The 21,835-nt window shown below is 49.2% G+C and overlaps 2 protein-coding genes across 3 annotated transcripts; one reads left to right on the top strand and one right to left on the bottom strand.

Annotated features, from left to right (window-relative positions):
• Positions 1–279: 279 nt before the first annotated feature.
• On the top strand, positions 280–13,961 carry LOC125621677 (killer cell lectin-like receptor subfamily B member 1B allele A). Of its 2 annotated transcripts, XM_075119560.1 has the most exons (7): positions 280–351; positions 673–806; positions 5,454–5,552; positions 9,880–10,029; positions 10,711–10,865; positions 11,546–11,658; positions 12,919–13,961. In XM_075119560.1, the coding sequence occupies exons 2-7, from the start codon at positions 734–736 to the stop codon at positions 13,031–13,033; spliced, it is 705 nt and encodes a 234-aa protein (XP_074975661.1). In that variant the 5' UTR covers positions 280–351; positions 673–733; the 3' UTR covers positions 13,034–13,961. The 2 variants fall into 2 exon arrangements, with proteins under 2 accessions (XP_074975661.1, XP_048674763.1); XM_048818806.2 differs by lacking the exon at positions 280–351 and having other exon boundaries at positions 443–806.
• Positions 13,962–15,248: 1,287 nt separating this feature from the next.
• LOC125621683 (C-type lectin domain family 2 member D) lies at positions 15,249–20,974 on the bottom strand. The gene is made up of 5 exons (XM_048818812.2): positions 20,827–20,974; positions 20,088–20,180; positions 19,439–19,617; positions 17,688–17,791; positions 15,249–15,436 (listed from the first exon to the last, which is right to left on the bottom strand). Exons 1-5 carry the CDS (start codon positions 20,912–20,914, stop codon positions 15,256–15,258), a joined length of 645 nt encoding a protein of 214 aa, XP_048674769.2. The 5' UTR covers positions 20,915–20,974; the 3' UTR covers positions 15,249–15,255.
• Positions 20,975–21,835: the final 861 nt, after the last annotated feature.

The raw sequence follows: 21,835 nt of genomic DNA, 5'->3' as shown, positions 1-21,835 counted from the left end.
GATTTGAACCCCCAAGTTGTTCCTTATCCACAAGAACATCCTTGCTCACTAAGGTTTTCAGAGCTTATGTAAGGTAGCCTACATACGCTCCAACTCTATACCTGTGAGTCTGGTCCCTGTGCGTTGCGAAATCTATGGAACTTGTGCACAGACCACGGACTCTCAAGTTACCCCTAGCAAAATCCAGCATAGCAGCCTCTGGGACAGAGACAGGAAGGAAGAAAGCAGCCGTGATATGCCATCTACCCAACGCCGTCTCTTTTCAAAGGAAGCATCTGTACAAGAGCTTGACAATCCCAAAGCTGTGGGAAAGGGAGAGGGGGCAGGTCTGGATTGGGCTGCTCCTATCAGGTCTGGGAAATACCCATTGTAATTTTATTTCCGCGCCCTTTCTCAATTTTTATGCAGCGAAAAATGTTCCCCCCCCCCCCCACAGCTCACAGAGCTGCAGTTTACAGGAAAGCATGGGGGCGTCTGGAAGCCAATCAATTCAATGCCTCCCAGCTCTGCAAGTGCAAATGCCTTGATTGAAACGACACGATCGTTTCAGTCCTTAGCCTTAAACGGCAAAGGGAATCCACAGAGCGGTGATAGGAAAGAAATTCAACAGCTTCTGATAGATAAGACTTCCTGGCTTTGGATGTGGTGTTCATTTTGTTTTATGCACAATAGGTGGTTCTCCTGATTCACAGCCCTGCTAACTGGTGTGCTCTCTTCTCGGGCTGTACATGCCATGGCTGGGGACGTCGTCTATGCTGACTTAGACATCCCAGGAGCCCGCTTACCTCGTTCATCTCAACCCCACAGTGAGTGTGTTCTTACTTCCTATTTTTGTGCTAAGACTGGGATTTTCAGGTACATCTCCCGGTGTCTACCTGGAGAGGAGTGTACAGAGATGGGGTCCAAAACAGAGACACTAGTTTGTGTAATATAGAGTCATAGAAATGTAGGAGTAGACGGGACCTTGCTGGGTCATGTGGTCTATCCCCCCGTGCTGGACAGGACCAAATCTGGGCCTTGGGTCTAGCCGAGTAAATGACTATTTATTAGTTGATATGTATAGTACAGTATATTTTAAACTTTGTACTGTGTCAATGTAAATGTCTCCCAGGCCGCTTCAGAACCGACTGTACTCCTAGCACAGAAAGACAGGCAGAGTATAGTTTTCTCAGAGTATCCTTAATGCTTATTTTAGTTTATTATTTACAGACTTGGGGTGGAAACAAGTTAATGCTGTAGGTGACAATGTTTCCTGCCGAGTGTCTCTAGAATAATGGGGTAGGTAAAGGCTGGCACGGATTCACAGGGTCTCGTCTGTACCCCTTCAGCGTCCCAAGCCCCCAGGGTTCACGCAGTGCCACAGTGGTCCATGGACCCCAAGACTGGGTCTTTGGGCACACATGATCCCTGCCACAAATCCAGCCAAGCCAGAACCCTGTGGGTGGCTTGTTCTGTATCCCTCCAAGGGCACAATGCGCTCAGGGAGTATTTGCAGTGATGCAGGCAGCCTTTTCCGAACACGGTAACCATTTATTAGTCACCTGGCTACAGACTCTGAACATCCTTGGGTTGGCAAAGAAGCAAAAGTTACATCATCGTCCATCCTGGCCAAGCCAGTGCTATGAACCAGCCAAGCTGCAATGGATTTCATCTCTGGCTCTCTCTCTGTCCCTTTGTCCTCCCCAGGGGAGAGCTTCTTAGTCCCTGCATAGGGAAGTCCCTATTCCAGCCACCGAGCACCATTTTCCCTTTTGTTCTCCAGCTCTGTTCACATGTCTCACCCGATGAAGTTTCCTGCTCTTAGGCATTGATGGTTCAGTCCTTGGGACTTCTCTCTGAACCTTCTGTTGATCTGGGTCGGTTTCAGCCAGTGCATTAAGGACCCAATTCATGCCAGCCAGGCAGCGAGGTGACACACACACCCATGTCTCCTTCACTTTTCCAGGAGCAATGTTAATTCCCCTCCTGCCGACACGTTGGTGGCAATGCAAAGTTCAGAGGAAAACTGAGTCATGCATAGGAATCATGAAAATATTACAAATTTTTCCCACTTTGTCACAGAAGGGATGAAAAAAAGCTTCCACGGTTGAGTTTGGGGAAGAATGAGCGAGAATGAGCATTGAGATTCGGGATGCTCAGAGAGTGAATTTAAATGTATTATTTCAGAAGCAGGGCAAAGACCCTGCTCTCATTTAAACCAGTGTAAACCCAGACTAACTAGTTCTGGAGTCACTGTGGATTGACACCACGGTCACTGAGATCAGGATCCAACCCCGACTCCATTGACTGCAGTGAGGTCACTCAGGATTTACACCAGGGTCCGTGAGATCAGAATTTAGCCCTGAATCCTTCAGATAAGAAGCTTACATTTGCAACAGAAAGAAAAGGAGGACTTGTGGCACCTTAGAGACTATCAAATTTATTTGAGTATAAGCTTTCGTGAGCTACAGCTCACTTCATCGGATGCCATATCAGCATGGAGTAGAGCAGCAGAATTACTTCTTGTGTCTTGCTTACAACACTCCTGTTAATACATCCCAGCACGATGTTAGGGGTGGGGTTTTTGTTGTTGTTTGTTTGTTTTTTGCAACAGTGTTAAACTGCTTACTGATGCTAGGTCTGAAATAAATAAAAATCCTTAGATGTTACCTGGGGCTTTTCACCCCTAGATTTCAAAGTGCTTTACAATGGTCAGTATCATTATCCCTGTTTTACACATGAGGAAACTGAGGCACAGAGCAAGAAAATGACTTGCCTGGCATCCCCCAGGTGGTCAGTGCAGTAGCTGGGAAAGAACCGTGGTTTCCTGCATCCCACTCCACCGGTCCATCCACTAGGCCGATAAAACAAAATGAAAGTGACCTTGGTTTAAAGCCGCCCCCTCCATGTTCTCTCTCAGCAGTTGATTTCCTCTCCCGGGGCCAGGGCATTACATTTATTCACTCTGACATTTTCGCCAGCTGCTGGCAGCCCCCAGGGCTCTGATCTCGTTTAATCAATTATGTCCCCATCCAATTTTGGTGTTGTCTGCTGATTTGATGTACACCAACAACCACATACCACACAACAGAACCACTAACCCAGGAACTTATCCTTGCAACAAAGCCCGTTGCCAATTGTGCCCACATATCTATTCAGGGGACACCATCACAGGGCCTAATAACATCAGCCACACTATCAGAGGCTCATTCACCTGCACATCCACCAATGTGATATATGCCATCATGTGCCAGCAATGCCCCTCTGCCATGTACATTGGTCAAACTGGACAGTCTCTACGTAAAAGAATAAATGGACACAAATCAGATGTCAAGAATTATAACATTCATAAACCAGTCGGAGAACACTTCAATCTCTCTGGTCACGCAATCACAGACATGAAGGTCGCTATCTTAAAACAAAAAAACTTCAAATCCAGACTCCAGCGAGAAACTGCTGAATTGGAATTCATTTGCAAATTGGATACTATTAATTTAGGCTTAAATAGAGACTGGGAGTGGCTAAGTCATTATGCAAGGTAGCCTGTTTCCTCTTGTTTTTTCCTACCCCCCCCCCCCCCCCAGGTATTCTGGTTTAACTTGGATTTAAACTTGGAGAGTGGTCAGTTTAGATGAGCTATTACCAGCAGGAGAGTGAGTTTGTGTGTGATTGGGGGTGGGGCGGAAGTGAGAAAACCTGGATCTATGCAGGAAATAGCCCGACTTGATTATGTAAAGAGTTGTCACTTTGGATGGGCTAGCACCAGCAGGAGAGTGAATTTGTGTGGGGGGGTGGAGGGTGAGAAAACCTGGATTTGTGCTGGAAATGGCCCACCTGCTGATCACTTTAGATAAGCTATTACCAGCAGGACAGTGGGGTGGGAGGAGGTATTGTTTCATATTCTCTGTGTGTATATAAAGTCTGCTGCAGTTTCCACGGTACACATCTGATGAAGTGAGCTGTGGCTCACGAAAGCTCATGCTCAAATAAATTGGTTAGTCTCTAAGGTGCCACAAGTACTCCTTTTCTTTTTGCGAATACAGACTAACACGGCTGTTCCTCTGAAACCTGATGTTAATCAGCTGTGATAAGGGCACAGGTAGAGCTGTTTAGTTTTGGTGTTCGTTGCCATAATCTTGTTTTCTGGACTGTTAAATGTAAGATGCCTGGCTGGGGTGTGAAGGGATTTTAGAAGGAGGATCTTGAAAAGCAAGAGACACCCTCTGTTGTTTCTCTCACAACGACTCTATTTTTGCTCTTTGTGGTTTTCTTTGATCTCGGATAAAAACCTTACCCCTTTGGCTGAGAGGTAGCCATATTCTCAGCCTGCCAGGCCAGCTTTCCTCTGCCTGAGCCCAAAGAAACAGCTGCCATGCCTCTGTCCCTCTCCAGGGATTCACACAGATCAACACCTTGATTCAGCTGCGTCTCACTAGAGTGGCCAACCCTCCAGGATTGTCCTGCAGTCTCCAGAAATCACAGATTAAATCTTAGGTCATGTGATGAAACCTCCAGGAATAAGTCCAACCAAAACTGGCAACTCTAGGAGTGCCAGAAAGGGGGGCGGGGGGGCTAGACGGCCATAAGGGTGAGCGACAGGGCAGGGAGCAGAGAGGAGTGAGCGGAGGACGGGGTCTTGGGAGGAAGAGGCAGCGCAGGAGCAGGGCCTCGGGGGAAGACCCAACACGCTGCTGGCTGGTCGTAGGCTCACACCAAGGTTCAGGGACAGACACATTCTCCCACAATATGCTGCAGAACAATTGCTATTGTTTTACTACTTCATGATAACATTAGGGGCTGCATAATTCTGCCTAGGCAGTTTCAGGGATGCTCTTAAAATGGACATTCGCTGATGGACAGCTGTATGGTAGCCCCCAGAATCATGATTTATTTATCGTTCGATGAGCCAAGGTAGGGTGGTCTGGTGGCTAAGATGCTGGACTGTGATTCTAAAGATCTGAACTTGCTCTGCCATAGACTTCCTGTGTGATCATGGGCAAGCCGCTCCAATCTCTGTGGACCTGAGTTCCCAGCTGTAAAATCAAGGTGTCAGTACTTCTCTACTACATAGGAGTACTGCGAGCAGTTGCGGGGAGCGTATTTGCTGGTGCGGTATAGATTGGCACGCTATCCTCTTGCATGGGTTTCTGGACAAGCTTTTAAAGAGAATAACAAGGAGTCTGGTGGCCCCTTAAAGACTAACAGATTTATTTGGGCATAAGCTTTCGTGGGTAGAAACCCACTTCTTCAGATGCAGTCTCCATACATCTGAAGAAGTGGGTTTTTTACCCACCAAAGCTTATGCCCAATTAAATCTGTTAGTCTTTAAGGTGCCACCGGACTCCTTGTTGTTTTTGTAGATACAGACTAACACAGCTACCCCTCTGACACTTGTCTAAAAGAGAATGTAAATCATCAAGTAATTCCAATATTTCCTTTTTTATTATAATTTCCCCAAATACTGAATTGGCCAGATTTCCATCAGTGTCCACACTGGCATCAACTTGTCTTGAAGATCGGAGCTGCTGGGTATGTTGTCCTGCTGATGACAGTCATAGTGCTGAGTGTTTGGGGTAAGTCGCTCCACGCCCGTTATCCACTTGCAAGCATACCACAGGCAGTCAGATCACAGTAATACCTACCGTTAAGGCATTTCTATTACAAGGGACATTTTTTGGGTCTTATAATTTCCCACAGTTTTCACAGTTTGAACTGAAGTTTCGTGATTGGGAGCAATATTTTTTAAAAAGTTTGAGCAAAAGTAGCTCAGATGTTCTTGGATATGACAAAAGTGGGGAGGGGAAAATAAGCTTGTGACTTTTTTTTTTCTTTTTGAACATTTGTGTGACAGGGTGTTTGCCATAGAAATGAGCTGGGGAACCAGAGAACCAGCTCCCCTAGGAATTGGGCAGCCCAGAACTGAGGCATTCTATTTTATTGCAATTTATGTTTTATTTGTAAAATTAGTTAAAAGAGCTACTCTTCTAAGCAGCAGTTGTTTTTAATGTCCTAGAAAAAAGATTTCCAGCTAACACAAGGCATTGAAACAAACTTGCTATTGTAGCTAGTACTCAGGGCTTTTCTGATTTTCTTGCTCAATGTATCAAATGGTTTCATAACATCAAACAGAAGACACATCCAACAAGGAAATAAGATAAGCGCTCAAGCTGTTTGAGGCAGCTGGTAGCTGCTGCTTTTAATAATTTTAAAAAGCAAATGAAATGAAAAGAAATTGAAAAATAGAACCAAATATAAAAACTCAATAAACAATTTAATGATAAACTTAATAAAAATAAAAATTTGATTTCAAAATTTTGAAATATTTCAGCATTTCATTTTGAAATTTTCCAATGCAATTGTTTTGATTTGATTTTTTTTTTAAATTTCCACTCCACAGAAAATTGTGAAATTTCTACTTTTTGTTCCAAACAATTTTGGAATGAAAATGTCATCATAATGCAGTGACACAGAAATTTGAATGTTGACCCACTCTACTCATCAGTTTGGGGGAGACATTTAAAACTTCTAAGCCTTGAACATCTGGTTCACCAACGTTCCTTTCTGGGGTTCCTTAAAATTTTGATTTGGGGAAGTTCGAAGGATTTGTTGTTGCTGTTTTTTTAATAGTTCAGTTATCATGCACAGTGATTTTCGTTATACTAGGAGGATGATTTTTAATAGCAGATCTGCTCCCTTAGCACTTTGCTTGCAGATAGAATTTAAACGGAATTTCTCCGATGCCGACATGGAGGGTTTCCCCAGTTTAACTAAAGGTGTGAATTTAAACGAATTTAGTTAAACCGACACAACCCCAGTTGTTGACCCTCTTATTTTGGCTTAACGTGATTGGGTGCAGATTTAAGCAAAACTGAAATAAGGGCATTGCTAAGAGTGTTAGTGATGATCATGTAGTATTCAGGCTGGTCTATTTGCCTGAGGTAGGAGTCGAGGCAGTCTTTAGGTGCATGCTTGTTTATTACACTCCCACTCTATCCAGAAACACTTTAGCTTTATCGCTTCTCTCTCTTTTCACCCCATCTGCGTGTGGGCAGATGTAACACACAGTGTCTTTGTTCACACATATTAGTAAGAATATAAAAATATCAAAAGGCAAATGGGCAAACAACTCAAGACCCCACATTCTATCTCAGGCAAATATACAGGCCTGAATACTACATTATCATCACTAAAAGAAAAGGAGGACTTGTGGCCCCTTAGAGACTAACCAATTTCTTTGAGCATAAGCTTTCGTGAGCTACAGCTCACTTCATCGGATGCATCAAATAAATTGGTTAGTCTCTAAGGGGCCACAAGTCCTCCTTTTCTTTTTGCGAATACAGACTAACACGGCTGTTACTCTGAAACCTAACATTATCATCACTAACACTCCTAACAGGCATCCCCACTAATTACACCAGTGCAAGTTTGTGTGTGGACAAGGCGTGTATAATCCCGTAAGCGTTGGATAGGCTCTATACATGCATGTGCAAGAAGGCTAAGGAGCATTTCATTTCTGATGTGAAGATGCACTTGGGATAAGGTAGAAGTTCGAAGGAGCCCACCTCAATCTCCGTGATCAGTGAACGCAGGCAATGAATTACATAGGGCTGTTTAGAAGCTCAGCTCCTTTTAATGCTCAAAATTGTGCACACAATGAGGCAGGGCTCCGCCACGGTGCCCGTTTTGTGCAAGGTGGAAGAAAACAGTAAGTATCCCATAATGGCTTTGTTACATTTCAGGGGGGAGTTGCTGGTTTTTTTTTTTAAAACTCAGGCAATGCCATCGAAAGATTACGAGGACCTTATTGAGGTGGCAAAGTCAAGCACTCAGGAACTAGGAAATGCCAGCAACACCGGTGCAAACCCTGAATTCAGCCCCCCCGATGTGTTGGCATTGTGATAATTTTTTCCCATGGAGCCCCCGTGCCTCAGTCAGTGCACAGGGTGGGCAGGGCTCACAGCACCTGTTGTAAAGGTGTCGGTCCAGAAATCAGAAGAGGTTATGCAAATGATGCAATGCCCTGATTTGCATAAATCTTCATTCTCCCCCAATGATTTCCACCCCTCTGACGCACCCCTTTCTAATTGGCCCCTCCTTGCTTAAATTCCCCCCTCTGTCTCTGGTCGTGGGTGGGGGGGACTAAGGAGAGAGCCCTGGGAAACCCCTAGGAGTCCCTATGTTTTCAGATCCTAGAGCAGTTTTCCAATGTCCTAACCATAAAGACTTTGCCTAGAGCAGGCAAACTTTTTGGACCAAGGGCCACATCGGGGGTGTGAAACTGTACGGAGGGCCAGGTAGGGAAGGCTGTGCCTCCCCAAACAGCCTGGCCCCACCCCCTATCTGCCCCCTCCCACTTGCCACCACCCCCCAGGACCCCATCCCCATCCAATCCCCCCTGCTCCCTGTCCCCTGACCTCCCTGATCCCTATCCCCACCCCTGCCCCCTGACAGGCCTCCGCAGGACTCCCACACCTATTCAACACCCCCCCCCCATTCTGCGTCCCCTGACCGCCCCCTCCCGGGACCCTCCACCGCTAACTGCCCCCCCAGGACCCCACGCCCTATCCAACCCCCCTGCTCCCTGTCTCCTGACTGCCCTGACCTCTATCCACACCCCCGCCCCCTGACAGCCCCCCCCCCGGGACTCCCACGCCTATCCAACCCCCCCGTTCCCTGTCCCCTGATTGCCTCCTGGGACTCCCTATCCCTTATCCAACCCCCCCCTCCCCTGCTCCCTGCCCCCTTACCATGCCACTCACCACAGCAGGAGCTTGAGTGCTGGTGGCTCAACGAGGTGAGGCTGCAGGGGAGGGGGAACAACGGGGGCGGGGCCCGGGGCTAGCCTCCTTGGCCGGGAGCTCAAGGGCCGGGCAGGATGGTCCCACGGGCCAGATGTGGCCCCGGGCCATAGTTTGCCCACCTCTGGCCTAGAGCGCTTCCCACATAAATATCCATTCACCCAGCTCCCCGGCTCAGTGACAGTGGGAGGTAGAAGCAGGTGCTGAAGAGGTGAGGGCTGAAATCCGGAGTGATCCAGCCAACCCAGGAAACTGAACAGCTCCGGTGCTGAGTGCAAGAGGCCACCTGTGCAAGACGTGGCCCCCCCTTGCTTCTTACACACTGCCCACCATCCACCCCCTTCAGGGAATCAAAGGCCACCCCGCATCCCTGTCACAGGCACCGTCCAATCTGTGCACTGAATAAGGCCAGGGTTCTGTGTGGACAGCCTGTGTATCATAGACTCATAGACTATCAGGGTTGGAAGGGACCTCAGGAGGTCATCTAGTCCAACCCCTTGCTCAAAGCAGGACCAATCACCAATTTTTGCCCCAGATCCCAAATGGCCCCCTCAAGGATTGAACTCACAGCCCTGAGTTTAGCAGGCCAATGCTCAAACCACTGAGCTATGCCTCCCCCCCCTCATACTAACACAGATGCACCAGGGAGGCAGAGGTGAAGTTGCACAAGCAAGCTTCGCCGAGACATTTGCCTAACTTTGGAGCGCTGCCCTCTGCAACCTCCGTGGTCTTTGAACATAGAAAAAGGTAGGGAATTGTAGGGATTTTCTTGCTCGTTTTCACGCCTGTTACACTTGCCAAGGAACAACTTGCTCATTCTCAAAGGCAGGACAAAATGAAACAGACGGCATCCCAGTGCATGAATTCACCCGAGCTGCTCATGAAGGCCTTGCCTTTGTTACACAGACAGGAAAAGTGAGAAGGAGCTGAACGGTTGTAGCAAAGGAGATGCCCAGTCTATCCATTTCTTTCAGTCCCCTCCCGTCTCTTTCCCTGGTACAGTCACTAGACGCTGCTGAAGGAGGTGTAATTTACAGACCCGCATTCGTAATGTTTTAAAGTACAGTCAACAATGTTCATTCACATGGATGTTGTGCTGAAGTTTTTCAGGGCTCCTCGGGGCGTGGACTGGCCCCCGAAGGCGATGTGGTCTCCGAGAGACCCAGAAACGAAAGTAAATGTGTCGCCGGCCTGGAGAAATTGTCTCACCTGAAACAGCACCTGTGTGACCCACCCCAAAGCAGCTCAACAGGTAACCTCACAGGTGTTGACTTTCATTTTTCTGGGTAGCTGCATCTTCAGCGGTTTGTTATTTAACCTGTTTTCCCCCAGGCTGTTTGTGGGACCTGCTTTTAGCCATTCGCTCCCCGCCCCAAAGACCCTGTACTGATATGAGACCTTGGCGGGGAATGGAAAGTTCTGTTCCGTGGGAGATTCCGACCTTTGGGAATTTTTTTTTCATCCAACTCAGAACCAAGAGCGGAAGTCTTGACGTTTCGTGGGAAACAAAAATGCCAAACAATTTTGATCCAGGACCGTTGCAATATTTCAGTTTGATAATGTCAAACCCCCCACCCCCGAGGCCCCACCCTCGCTCTCTCTCTTCCTGTCCCCACTCCACCCTCTCCCCGATGCCCCCGCCCACTCACCATTCTCCACCCTCCTCCAAGTCCCTCCCTGACCTGCCAAATAGCTGGTCAGCAGCTACAAACAACTCCTGCTCACACTGGAATGCATTACCTAGGGAGGTGGTGGAATCTCCTTCCTTAGAAGTTTTTAAGGTCAGGCTTGACAAAGCCCTGGCTGGGATGATTTAATTGGGGATCGGTCCTGCTTTGAGCAGGGGGTTGGACTAGATGACCTCCTGAGGTCCCTTCCAACCCTGATATTCTATGATTCTATGATTCATTAATGATGCTCTTTCCCCCTCCAGAAGGCTCCAGCTGCGTACTTTGCCCCCAAGACTGGCTGCCGTACAAGGGAAAATGTTACTGGGTGTCTAAAGAAACTAGAATGTGGAACAGCAGCCGTGATGACTGCTTAACGAAGAGCTCTCGTTTACTGGTGACCCAGGACCAGGAGGAGATGGTAAAGTTAATTTTCTTGCAGGATATTGGAGCACTGCGCCATAATAAACCAAATGTGGGAAAATGTAGTTCCAACCCCACCGGTAAGCTAGCAGATATTTTGTTTGAAGGTCAGCGGCTGGGAGTGCCAAGATCCCAAGTGCGGTATGCACGGTTGCCCGTTTGGGTAATATTTAGAAACCTGACACTCCCGCAGGAGTGCTGGAACCTCCCTGCCCCACCTCTTCCCCCCGAGGCCCTGCCCCTGCCCCACGTCTTCCTCTGAGGCCCCACCCCCATCCACTCCTCTACCTCCATATCCCCCGTTGCTCGCTGCTTTTCCCCTCCCACCCCCCGTGCCCAGGTCAGGAGGGACTTGTCTGCGGAGCTGGGGGTGGGAGCTGCAGCCGCCTAACGATGGTAGGAGACAGACCAGGCTGAATAGGGGCTGGCGCGGGTGATGATCCCCGCCTCCCCTGCTCACAGTAACTGGACTTTGGTTGTCCAGTCGGTAGATCTGACTGGACACTGTCAGGTCTCCTTTTCGACCAGACTTTCCCATCAAAAACCAGGCACCTGGCCACCCTAACAGCATGTTGTGTTGTGTTGGATTTTTATTGCTCTTGGATTAACACTGAAGCAGACTTCAGAGAATTAAAGCACCATTTATTCACCCAGATGCCTGTCTCGTCCACTTTACAGGATTACATACAGATGATCACAACCGAGAAAAATTCTCTTTGGATTGGATTAAACTTTAAATCTCCCGAGAGGATGTGGATGTGGGTAGATGGCTCCCCCTTCAATAGAGACCTGTGAGTTTCCTAATGTTTTTCCTATTTGTGTTTGCAAACAATCTTACTGCCTTGTTTGCGGATTCAGAAGCCAAAAATGTGACACTTCACCTCCTTTGAAATTATTACCGTATGGGAAAGCCCAAGCCTTCAAAACCCTAAGTCAGGTCCCCAAAATGGTGAGATTTGCTTAAAAATCATGAGTAGTGGGGGTTTTTTTTAATGCATTTAGGGTTCTTTGTCTTTGTCTTCTGGTTTTCGGGGTCATGTTTTCAATCAAAAGGACGGGTAGAAACTTTGTTTTTTAAAAGGCAAGCTGAGATTCTCCCATAATCACCTGACTCCAAGAGCTGGAACTTAAAGAAAAGCACAAAATAGCATGAGGCTGGCCGTAAAACTGCAAGTGTTCATAGTGCTGCAGAAGGGAAGGTCACAACATGTGTCAATGGAAAGGCTTGGGGGTTTGTGTGTATTTCAGGTGTCGCAATAACCAGAGAGCCAGGTTCAACATAACCTGATGTTCAGGTGAGAGCAAGGCATCTCTTCTAAAACAGTTTGGTTTGAGCCACACTGGCAGATTCTAGGAATTTCTATTAAAGCCCTGGTCATCCGGACCTGAAAGATGTCCCTTCCCAGATGAGCAAGGACGTGCGTCTGTGTGCAGCTAACGAGGCCTAGCGGGCACTTGAAAGTTGTAACAGTATCACTGCATCAGTTAGGGGAGGTGAATTTTTACTGGTATAATTATACCATTATAAGGAGGGAGTTCTCCCGTCAGCATAGTTAATCCACGTCCCCGAGAGGTGGCGGGCAGGTGGACAGAAGAATTGTTTTCTGAACCTTGCGCTGGCTGCACCAGGAGTTAGGTCAGGATAGCTACGTCTCTCGGGGGTGTGGATTGTTCACACCCCTGTTAGACCTAGCTGTACCAATATAAGTCCCTAGTGTAGGCCAGCATCTAGGCTCCTAACTCCCATGGATTTCAGAATTTAGATAGAAGGGATTTCCATTGAAATCGGTGGTAGTTCGGAGCCTAACTACCTTTGAGGATCTAGGTCTGAGTGACTTGACAAAGGCCATGCAGGGAAATCTGTGGCAGAGGCTAGAACCAAGTGCTGATCTCCTGGGGCTCAGCCCAGTGCATTAACAATAAGGCCAGCCTTCCCTTTGAAATGGGGGGGGGGAAGAAAGTGACAGCATCCTGCCCCACGGCACCGCTACAGACCCAACTCCCTGCAAAGTCTAAATACATCGGCAATGACTGGCTCTTTGATTCCACAGCACAGGGAAACCCAGTGGAAGGGACTGCGGGGTGTTAAAAAGAAACCAGATTGCGTTGGAAACCTGCAGTGCTGAATTAAAATGGATCTGCCAGAAAGATGCGCTCCTGATCTAAGCAAGGCCGTTGCAGAACTGACAGAGGAGAGGCCTTCTGTCTGGGTCTGCCCCAAGAAGATTATTGTAAGGGCTTTGTAACTTCCGTTGTTCCACTGTTTGATGCATCTGGGGCAGGATCCCAGCTGATGTAAATCAGCGCGGCCTCATTGGCAGAGCTGTGGGCCAGTTTACACAAGACGGGGATGCTGCTGACACTGAGGTGGCCCCCGATGGTTGAGTCACTGTTCCAGCTGCATGTTCTCCTGCCCTGCGCTTTCCCCACCCTGCTTCTCTCTCTCGCTGAGATTCGTGGTGGGGACTGGACCCTGCTGTCAACCTGGGTTGTTTAAACCCGGTGCTCACGAAACGCCTCTGAGCAGAATTAGGTGGTATGGTGCTTTCTGTCGTAGGAAAAGGCCCTGGACCATAAGCCCGTGTACCAGAGGTCTGGTATGAGGCCTGAGGCCTGGACTAAAGTGGTCAAAACTTTGCTGACATGAAGCAAAACCAGGTTGTAAGCAAGAGGCAGGCCCTGCTCACGCAGACACATTCCAGGGTGGTACCCGAACACCTCGATATCAGCACATTGCCCACAGATCTCAGGAACACACTGACCCATCTTAAGGACAAAGTCAGATAACAACATGATGAACACAGATGTTTTGTTCAAACCAACCCGTACAAGGTAACGGGTGGCCCCTGGATATATCAGTGGCTGGCACCCTGATCCATCAGAAGTGATACGTAACTTGTTTGTATCTGTGTATAAAGATGTATCTCAGAGACTGTCTTTGTCCGGTCTAGGGGATAGCGGAAAGTCCTGCCAGCAGCTGAGCTAGTCCATCACAATGGGCATACGTGTGTTAGCGTACCTGTAATCGTCAAGCCAGGGCATTAGGACTGTGCTTTATTGACAATAAACCTGACCAAGCGCCTTGGCATCTTAATGGATCGTGTGGTCATTGAGCGGTTCGCTCGAGGTTGGCCGTGCGAGCTGTCTGCGCAGAGCTGGGATGGCACACAGGGAGAAAACACACACTAACCCAACCATACCTACGATGGTATTCGATGTCACTTGTGGATCCCCTCAACCTCCCTGTCGTTTTTGGGACTCAGTCTCTTCAGGTGCATTTAACTCCAGACACTGATCCTGCGTCCCTTAAAAAAAACAGATTGTCTGAAAAGTCTCCCGTCACCACCCTGGGGCACGGGTCACTTGCTGGAGGATTCTCTGCACCTTAAAGTCTTTAAACTATGATTTGAGGACTTCAATAGCTCAGATATAGGTGAGAGGTTTATTGCAGGAGTGGGTGGGTGAGATCCTGTGGCCTGCGTTGTGCAGGAGGTCAGACTAGATGATCATAATGGTCCCTTCTGACCTTAATATCTATGAGTCGAAGCTGTGAGCTCTGAAGCAGGAGGGTTCGGATCCTGTGTAACTTTTTTCTAAGCAGCGAAAGTTCCTTGTTGCAGCATCGCCTGCCCGATCTAGTTTTGGGCTAGCTGCTGCCTCAGTTTCCCCTCTCTCCAGTGGGAATCTCCGAACCTTCCAGCCTCGCTTGGTTGTTGCAGGGACCTGGCCCTCCAGCTAAGTTGTAAAAGAAAATTCCACCCTTTCCAATGTCTCTGAGGACATAAACAAACACAAATGAATCTGCTATCCCAGCCTAAAGTTCTCCTCTGTCTTCTTTCCTCTAATTCGTCTGACCATTAACTGAGCAAAGCTCTTTCCTAGACTCTCTCATAGCTCCTGCTGAGGTTCTTAGAGTCTCTACCAAGCATCTATCCCCAGAGCTTCCTACCTGGCATTTCCTATCTTCTGCTCCGCAAGCTTCTCTCCTTTCGCCACCCCTCGAGGCCTGAATTAGCCCCATGACCTGCCTGTCATGTGACTTAGCTTGCCTCCCCAGGTGGAGAAATAAGCAAAGTGTAACAGGTGCGGCTGGGACCCATCTTCCCTTAAAGGGCCAGCCACCCTGTGATAGTCCCATTCTCCAGCTAAATGTCCAGTCCTCCTTTGAATCTTGCTGAGCTCACGGCCTCAATAACATCTTGTGGCCATGAGTTCCACCGGAGAATTAAGCAGTGTGTCGATAAAAAAAATTCTTTTAATCTATTTCAAATATGCTGCCTTTCCATTTCATTGGCTGCCCTCTTGATTTGATTGATTTTTTACGTGGAGTAGATGCCTACTGATCAGCTATGCGTTACAAATGAGCATAAGACAGTTTGCATATTTTTTTAGACGGCTTTATTAGGTAACAGCATGTTTCTGTTTTGCCGTCTCTTCCAGGCAGTTCTCTTTTCATTTCCCACATCCAACGGTCTGGCGCAGATCCAATTCTTCTCTGTCTCACAGCTTGACGTGCTGACACCTATGTCATTCAGATATGCACAGTCGCCTCCTCCCCTTACTTCGAACCTGCAACCAGAAGCCACGGAGCTAGAATCAGTCCGTAGCCAAGGCTAGTGTGTCCCACCCACAGAGAGGCATAAACTTGCGCAGATTTTGTTAAACTGGGGGCAGCCCCCTGTGTGGATGGATGCCGTGATTCCGGTTTAAGAGCGTTTTATTTTGTTTTAGCTCGTACCAGTTCCCAGCTGACTGACGCTAAACCAGAATGAGCCACTTAAACTGAAAGAAGAATGTCCAGACAGCCTTTAGCACTGGTTTAACTAAACCGGTATAAAATCACACCTCAAGTCTAACGGGGGCTACTCTGCATGTAGACCAGCCCAGAGACAGACAGTGGAATTCTCCGCACCAAAGCAGAGCCCGAGAGGAAGTGTCTAACCTGTTCTTAAAAACCTCCCACAACAGGGATCTCACAACCTCCCAGGTAACCTTCTAACTACGCTGATAGTTAGAAGGTTAGGCCATGTCTACACTTGCATTTTATAGCACCCTAACTTGCTGGCTCAAGGGCGTGAAAAATCACACACACACACCCTGAGCAGAGCACGTTTGAGTGCTGTAGCTGTGCTCCCAGCACTCAGAGCTATTCCCCGCGTGGAGGTGGATTACACAGAGCGCGGGGAGAGCTCTCTTCCAGCCCTCGCGCGTGACCACACTCACACATCAAACTTTGTAGTGTGTACACTTAGCCTTAGACAAATGCCTGTCACGGCTGGTCTAGGTTTACTTGGTCCTGCCTCAGTGCAGGGAGCTGGACTAGACGACCTCCCTCAAGGCCCCTTCCAACCCTACATTTCTATGATTTTGATGAGTCTATGAATGGAGTTTGTAATACGATGCTCAACTGTATCACAACTGTTAAGCCACTAGATGGCGCCATGGGTCACATACCCTATTGACGCTAAGCCCAGTCATACCTGGCTCAGTATTAAAGGATCATACAGACTGACACGGCTGCTACTCTGAAACATATCTGGTGTGGGTCTCTACAAAGGACACTCTGTAGCCAGTCCATAACCCGGTACCAGAGCCTGGCCTGCTAGGGGCAGCCCTGCCATCTACCCTGTACATGAAGCACATGACAGAGTATGTTGGAGAGAGAGAACAGAGGGTGGATAACCGGATGCTGATCTTTAACAACTGCCGGTCAGGGATGTGAAACATGAAAACAGCCTGGCAGTAATGTGAAACAAAGCCCTGATGTGGGGAGGCGGGTTGGAACTGGGCTAAGGTGGTTGCCACCCAGAGCGTAACTTATTATTAGGTTTATTAAGGTATAGCCTGAGGAGCAGAGGAGTGTAGGATCCGATTGCGCTAGGTGCTGTACAAACACAGAGTCACTGACTGTCGCACAGCGCTGACAATCGGCGTAGACCTGACAGACACAGGGCAGGGGTAGGAGTGGCACACACAGGTAGCGTGAACGATGGGATGGCAGCAAAGGGCATGGGAGTGGCACCATTTTTATTTATTTATTTTATTCGGTGGGTTAGTGAGGAGGGGCTCAGCTAAGAGGAAAGGGGGGGAGGGGGAAAGGACAGAGCAGAAGAGGGGCAGGGGTGGCGTGAAGCACCTGTGAATACATCTACACTGCAAAGGAAGATGTCACTAACACCAGTGGGCATACCCACACTAACCTTAATCTCGCTAGCATGGGTAATAATCGCAGTGCCCAGGTGGCAGCATGGACGTCAGTGCGAGCTAGCCACAGGAGCGCATAGCCTGTACGCCTGGCATGCATGCACTCAGGGTGCTCGGCTGTGCTGCCAGGCCTACCCCACACTACAATGACACCTCCATCTGGGGTGCAGAAAGACCCTGCAACAGAGTGGGGTAGAGACAAGGGTTGGAGCAAACAATCAGAGATGAAATCCTGGAGGCACTGGGCCAGAGAGGCAGGTAAGGCTGCCAGCATGGTTTTGCTTTTCCATTCTAACCTAAAGACCTAAAATACTGTATTCCTGTTAACTAAAACACCTTGGCTTTCTCTACAAACAGCTGCTGGCTGCATCGTTCCCTCAAGGGGTGAAGTCTCTAAGCAGAGGCTTGTGCTGATGCCAGTTTCAGGAGAGTGGGGCCACAGGGTTCCCCCCCACAACAAACTAAACCCACAAGAGGTGGAAATACTAGTTTTTCACCTATTTTTGACCCATGTACATTTGTCGAGGTTGATCTCTGTTGTTGATCTCTCTGCACTCTCCACTTCCAACACCAATGACTTAGCACTGAGAAAATTTAGAGCCAGAAACAGACTCACCAGTTGTCAAATTCGGTGCCGTTGGGCCACTTCCACAACTGGTTGGGCTCCCTTCTGAGGCCGATCCAATGGTAAACACTCCCTTTGTAACGCAGAAGGAATGTCTTCAAAACAAACAAAGGGAAAGCCTCTGTCTTTTTGTTTATTTATAAGCATTTCCATGGTGCTCATCCCCTGAGCGCTAGCCGCAGTGAGCACCCCTGGGACTCTCTCGTCTCCATTCAGTTCTAGCATCTGCTGTACACAATACTTCGTAACACACAGCCTTTAATGCTTGCCCAGAATTGAAGCTTTTTTAAAAAAAATAAACCCACCGAGCTTCCCAAGCCCACTCCTCTGCTCCGGCTCATAGGAGTACGGAGAGATGCTGCTTTATGTTCTGGGCTGTTGTGCCATTCAGGTTTGTGCTGCGTGGCTGGACACCCCAGCTAAATGAAAACCTGACAGACTCCAGAGACAGTTACTGGTCTCGGGGCTTTAGCTGAAGTTCTGCTTTACAGGTGTTTGGGGAATTCTTGGACACTGTGGGTGTCGGAGCATGTCTTGTGATAGGTATCGCAACCCTCTGCAGTATCTTTGGGGATCACTGTATTGCATTATGAATGGTTTACGATTGATGCCCCGCCCATCACGTCTACCAGCATAGACCGAATCTATAATGCGGGGTGGGGGGGGAAACAGCAGGGGGAGTGGGGGGCATTTTAAAAAAGAACAACTTTTTAGGCCACCTTCCTCTATCGTCAGAAAGCAAAATAGGGCGCAAGGCCCCCGGCTGGAGACCTCAGGGCTCTGCCACACCCATCCCAGGAAAGGAGCAGCGGAGAGGCCCTACAAGCCGGCTAGAGTGGCTGCAGGGGAAGCAGCCAATCAAGGCCCAGGAGGACCTTATAAAAGGAGCTGCAGAGCAGAACAGCAGTTAGTTGCTGCTGGAAGCTGGAAAAGAAGTGACTGTGTACCTGGCTGGCAGCTAGAACGGAGCCAAAGGCAGTTTGCTCGCAGAGCCTGGGGGAACAATGAAGGAGCTCCCGGCTGGCTGCGGACACTGAGTAGGGACTGAGCCGGTGGAGGGCTGTAAGATAGTGTCTCCAGGGAGGAAATCCTGGGGATACAGCCCCATAGCAGGGCTGGACTGGTTTAAAGGACGCAGACACACCCAACCAGAGGGTGTGCTCGCAAGAGGTGGGTGCCAACTCTTTTACAGGAATATTGGAGGGAAAGCGTGTTGCTCTCTGTAGGGGCTGGGGGTGCTGGAAGACAAGGTTTTATTGTAAAGGGGACGAGCTCACTCTACAATGCCCAAGAGCCGGGCAAAATCAGGCCCTCTCTTCAGCCAGCCACTCCTCCCGTTCGCCCATCCATATGGGACCACTGACTGCGCTGAGCTGAGCGGGGAATGAACTCCCTTTCATCTCCAGGAGATGAGCAGGACTGGAGCTGTGTTTCCCCACTGAATTCATGCTCGGAGAAAGAGCTGGGGCAGGCGGACCATGAGCCACTTCAATCACGCACAGGCTGCAAAGCCCCAGCTCCAGCCAGGGACCTGGAAAGATCATTCGCTCTGCCCTCCCGGCACGGGACGCACAGGGGCCCCTCACACTGCAGGGCCTGGGCACTGTCCCACTGGCTCACATGACAGATTCTGTCTAGGCTGGAAGACATTATGGGCCGGGTGTCAAACATAAGCCATTCATCATTGGCGCTGCCATGCCAAGGCCCGTCTAGTGCGCTCACAAAACACCTGGGTCTCTCACCATCTCCAGGCCGCTGTCAATCCCAGCCAGAGAGGCACCGTGTGAAGAGCAGTAGCTCTGGCTGGCGGTCCAATTCCTTTCGTCCTCGGAGAAGAAGTAGCACCGTCTTCGGTAGCCAACCCAGCCATCCGGACATGATGGGACGTCCGCAGAATCCAAACATGACTTCCTGGTTCTGACTGAAACAGAGAACGTAACACAGGGGCTGTCCCCTCCTCATCTCTGTATCCAAGGGGAACAAGTAGGATAATCCCCTTAGGCCTCAGAGAATCCCCTAAGCAGCTCTGGCAATTGCTTGGACGCAGTGGTGGGCGGTGACGTTTTCAGTATGGCAATTCCACACCCGCATGCAGGACAAGACCTCCCCTTCCAAGCGTTTCACAAATGGGAAGGGGGCGCCGAAGACGCTCCTCGCTCGGGGGCGCCATTAGGTCTAGGGCCAGCATTAAAAAACAAGTAGGAGGCAACTTCAGGAGCCAAGAACCGGGAAGCCGTTTGGCTAAGCTTTTCCCGTTTGGCTGCAGCGCGATGCTGGCTCCCCCAAACCTCGCGAGGACGTCCGCTCCAGGGCCTGGAGACGTGCGCTCGAGCCAGCTCCAGATCTGAACAGAAAAGGCAGAGAGCGAACCCATAAGAGCTGCACACTCACCTACCAGGGCGGCTGTGGTTGCGATTAAACCTGAGATGAGGACGGTGACGGCTGCCACGATCGTAAGTGCTGTAGGTTTCCCGAGCCTGTAACCTGAAAGAGACCAACGTATGAACACCCCTGGGGTTGCTGCAGCGGGGAGGAATCGGAGTTATTTATTTACCATGGCCCAGTGCAGAGACAGGGGACGGTTTGCACACCCCCCTAGTCAAGCAAATGGACAGTCACGAGCTTCTTGGTAGATGAGAGTTTGTCGCTGTCTCTGATCTATCCTGCACTGAATATGGGATTACGAATTTCCTCCCAAGCTTTTCGACAGCGTTTATCACCGCAGTAACTCGGCGAGAGATTTAAACGGGTAACGATTAGAGACCGGCATGGAACAAGCCAACCTGCGCCCTGCCCAGCTAAGCTTTTGCCGTCATGTCCCAGCGAAACAAACGGGGATATTCCGCCCTGAACCAGAGGGGGAGAGACAGGGACACAGTCCCAAATGGGTGCCGCTGGCAAGCCCACAAAATGCCCCTGCACCCTGTTACACAGCCATAAGCGCCCGGCTGCAGGGCAAGTTGTAGCAGTCCCTGCAAAGCAAGCAGCGGGGCTCATAGGAAGCCGGTGGGGTGATCAGATCCCTGCTGCGTTCGCAGGCAGGCGTTGGGGCTGCTGCACCCAAAACTGAACATCTGGCTTCATCTGCAGAAGCTGCAGTGTTTCTCCCAGGCAGAGGGGCTCCACCTACCTGGTTCCTTTCCTTGCTCTCGGTCTCCATTGCTATTAAGGGGAACATCCAGCTGCTGTTCCTTACAGATACCCAGGCCATTGTACATGCTTTGTCTTTCTGTGTCATTCTCTGTTAAAAAAAAAAAAATCACAGTTCTGCTTGAAGTTACAGTGATGTAATTGAATGATTAGAGGGGGGGAAATTCTCTGTGGTGTGTTTCCTTTGTGTGTTGGACAGCAGCTTGTGTTGTTATTATTTGTTATCTGCATTATGTTAGGGCCCAGGTCCCCCTGTGCTCCACGCGCCACACACAACTAACAAAAAACTGTTCTCTGCCCCAAAGAGTTTGCAATCTAAAGGCGGGTTGACACTTAAAATGCTGAGTCGGCACAGTTGCACCACGGCTGGTAATAGCTCACCTTTCCCGATCGCTCTGGTTACGGTCTCTACGGTGACACCCATTGTTTCATGCTCTCTGTGTATACAAAATCTCCCCACTGTATTTTCCACTGCATGCAGCCGATGAAGTGAGCTGTAGCTCACGAAAGCTTATGCTCCAATAAATTGGTTAGTCTCTAAGGTGCCACAAGTCCTCCTGTTCTTTTCACTTTAATGAAGACACTCTCAGCGAAAGGGCGAGAGCTCTCCAGTCAGCCGACAGGATACTTACTCCACCTCCCTGAGAGGCGGTAGCTATGGCGACAGGAGCAGTTCTCCCGTTGACAAAGCGCTGTCTACACTGGGGGTAGGTCGGTATTACTATGTCTCTCAGGCGGGTGTATTTTTCACACCCCTGAGCGACGTAATTATACCAATAGACAGCTGTAGTGTAGAACTGACCTAAAGACCCCAATCCTGCAAACATTGACATGCCTATTTAACGTCACACACTGAGTGGGCTCCCGGAAGCCAAGGGGGCTACTCACAGCACGAAGCATGTGCATTCGTTTTGGCAGGATCAGAGCCTACCGATCAGACAAGAGGCAGCGGGTGAATCCAGCAACGAGATGGGAGGAGCCCTGAAATG

Source organism: Caretta caretta, chromosome 14 (genome assembly GCF_965140235.1).
Source record: "Caretta caretta isolate rCarCar2 chromosome 14, rCarCar1.hap1, whole genome shotgun sequence".
Classification (NCBI taxonomy): domain Eukaryota; kingdom Metazoa; phylum Chordata; order Testudines; family Cheloniidae; genus Caretta; species Caretta caretta.
Note: the sequence above shows the minus strand (reverse complement) of the source record. Positions and strands in the feature narration are given on the sequence as shown.

Coding starts and splice junctions, on each gene's coding strand:
- LOC125621677 (XM_075119560.1), top strand. CDS start 734: ATGGCTGGGGACGTCGTCTATGCTGACTTAGACATCCCAGGAGCCCGC. Junction 807..5,453: donor TCGTTCATCTCAACCCCACA/GTGAGTGTGTTC, acceptor TGAATTGGCCAG/ATTTCCATCAGTGTCCACAC. Junction 10,866..11,545: donor CCCAGGACCAGGAGGAGATG/GTAAAGTTAATT, acceptor TCCACTTTACAG/GATTACATACAGATGATCAC.
- LOC125621683 (XM_048818812.2), bottom strand. CDS start 20,914: ATGTACAATGGCCTGGGTATCTGTAAGGAACAGCAGCTGGATGTTCCC. Junction 19,618..20,087: donor AACCACAGCCGCCCTGGTAG/GTGAGTGTGCAG, acceptor TCTCTGTTTCAG/TCAGAACCAGGAAGTCATGT. Junction 15,437..17,687: donor GGCACCGAATTTGACAACTG/GTGAGTCTGTTT, acceptor TTCTGGTTGCAG/GTTCGAAGTAAGGGGAGGAG.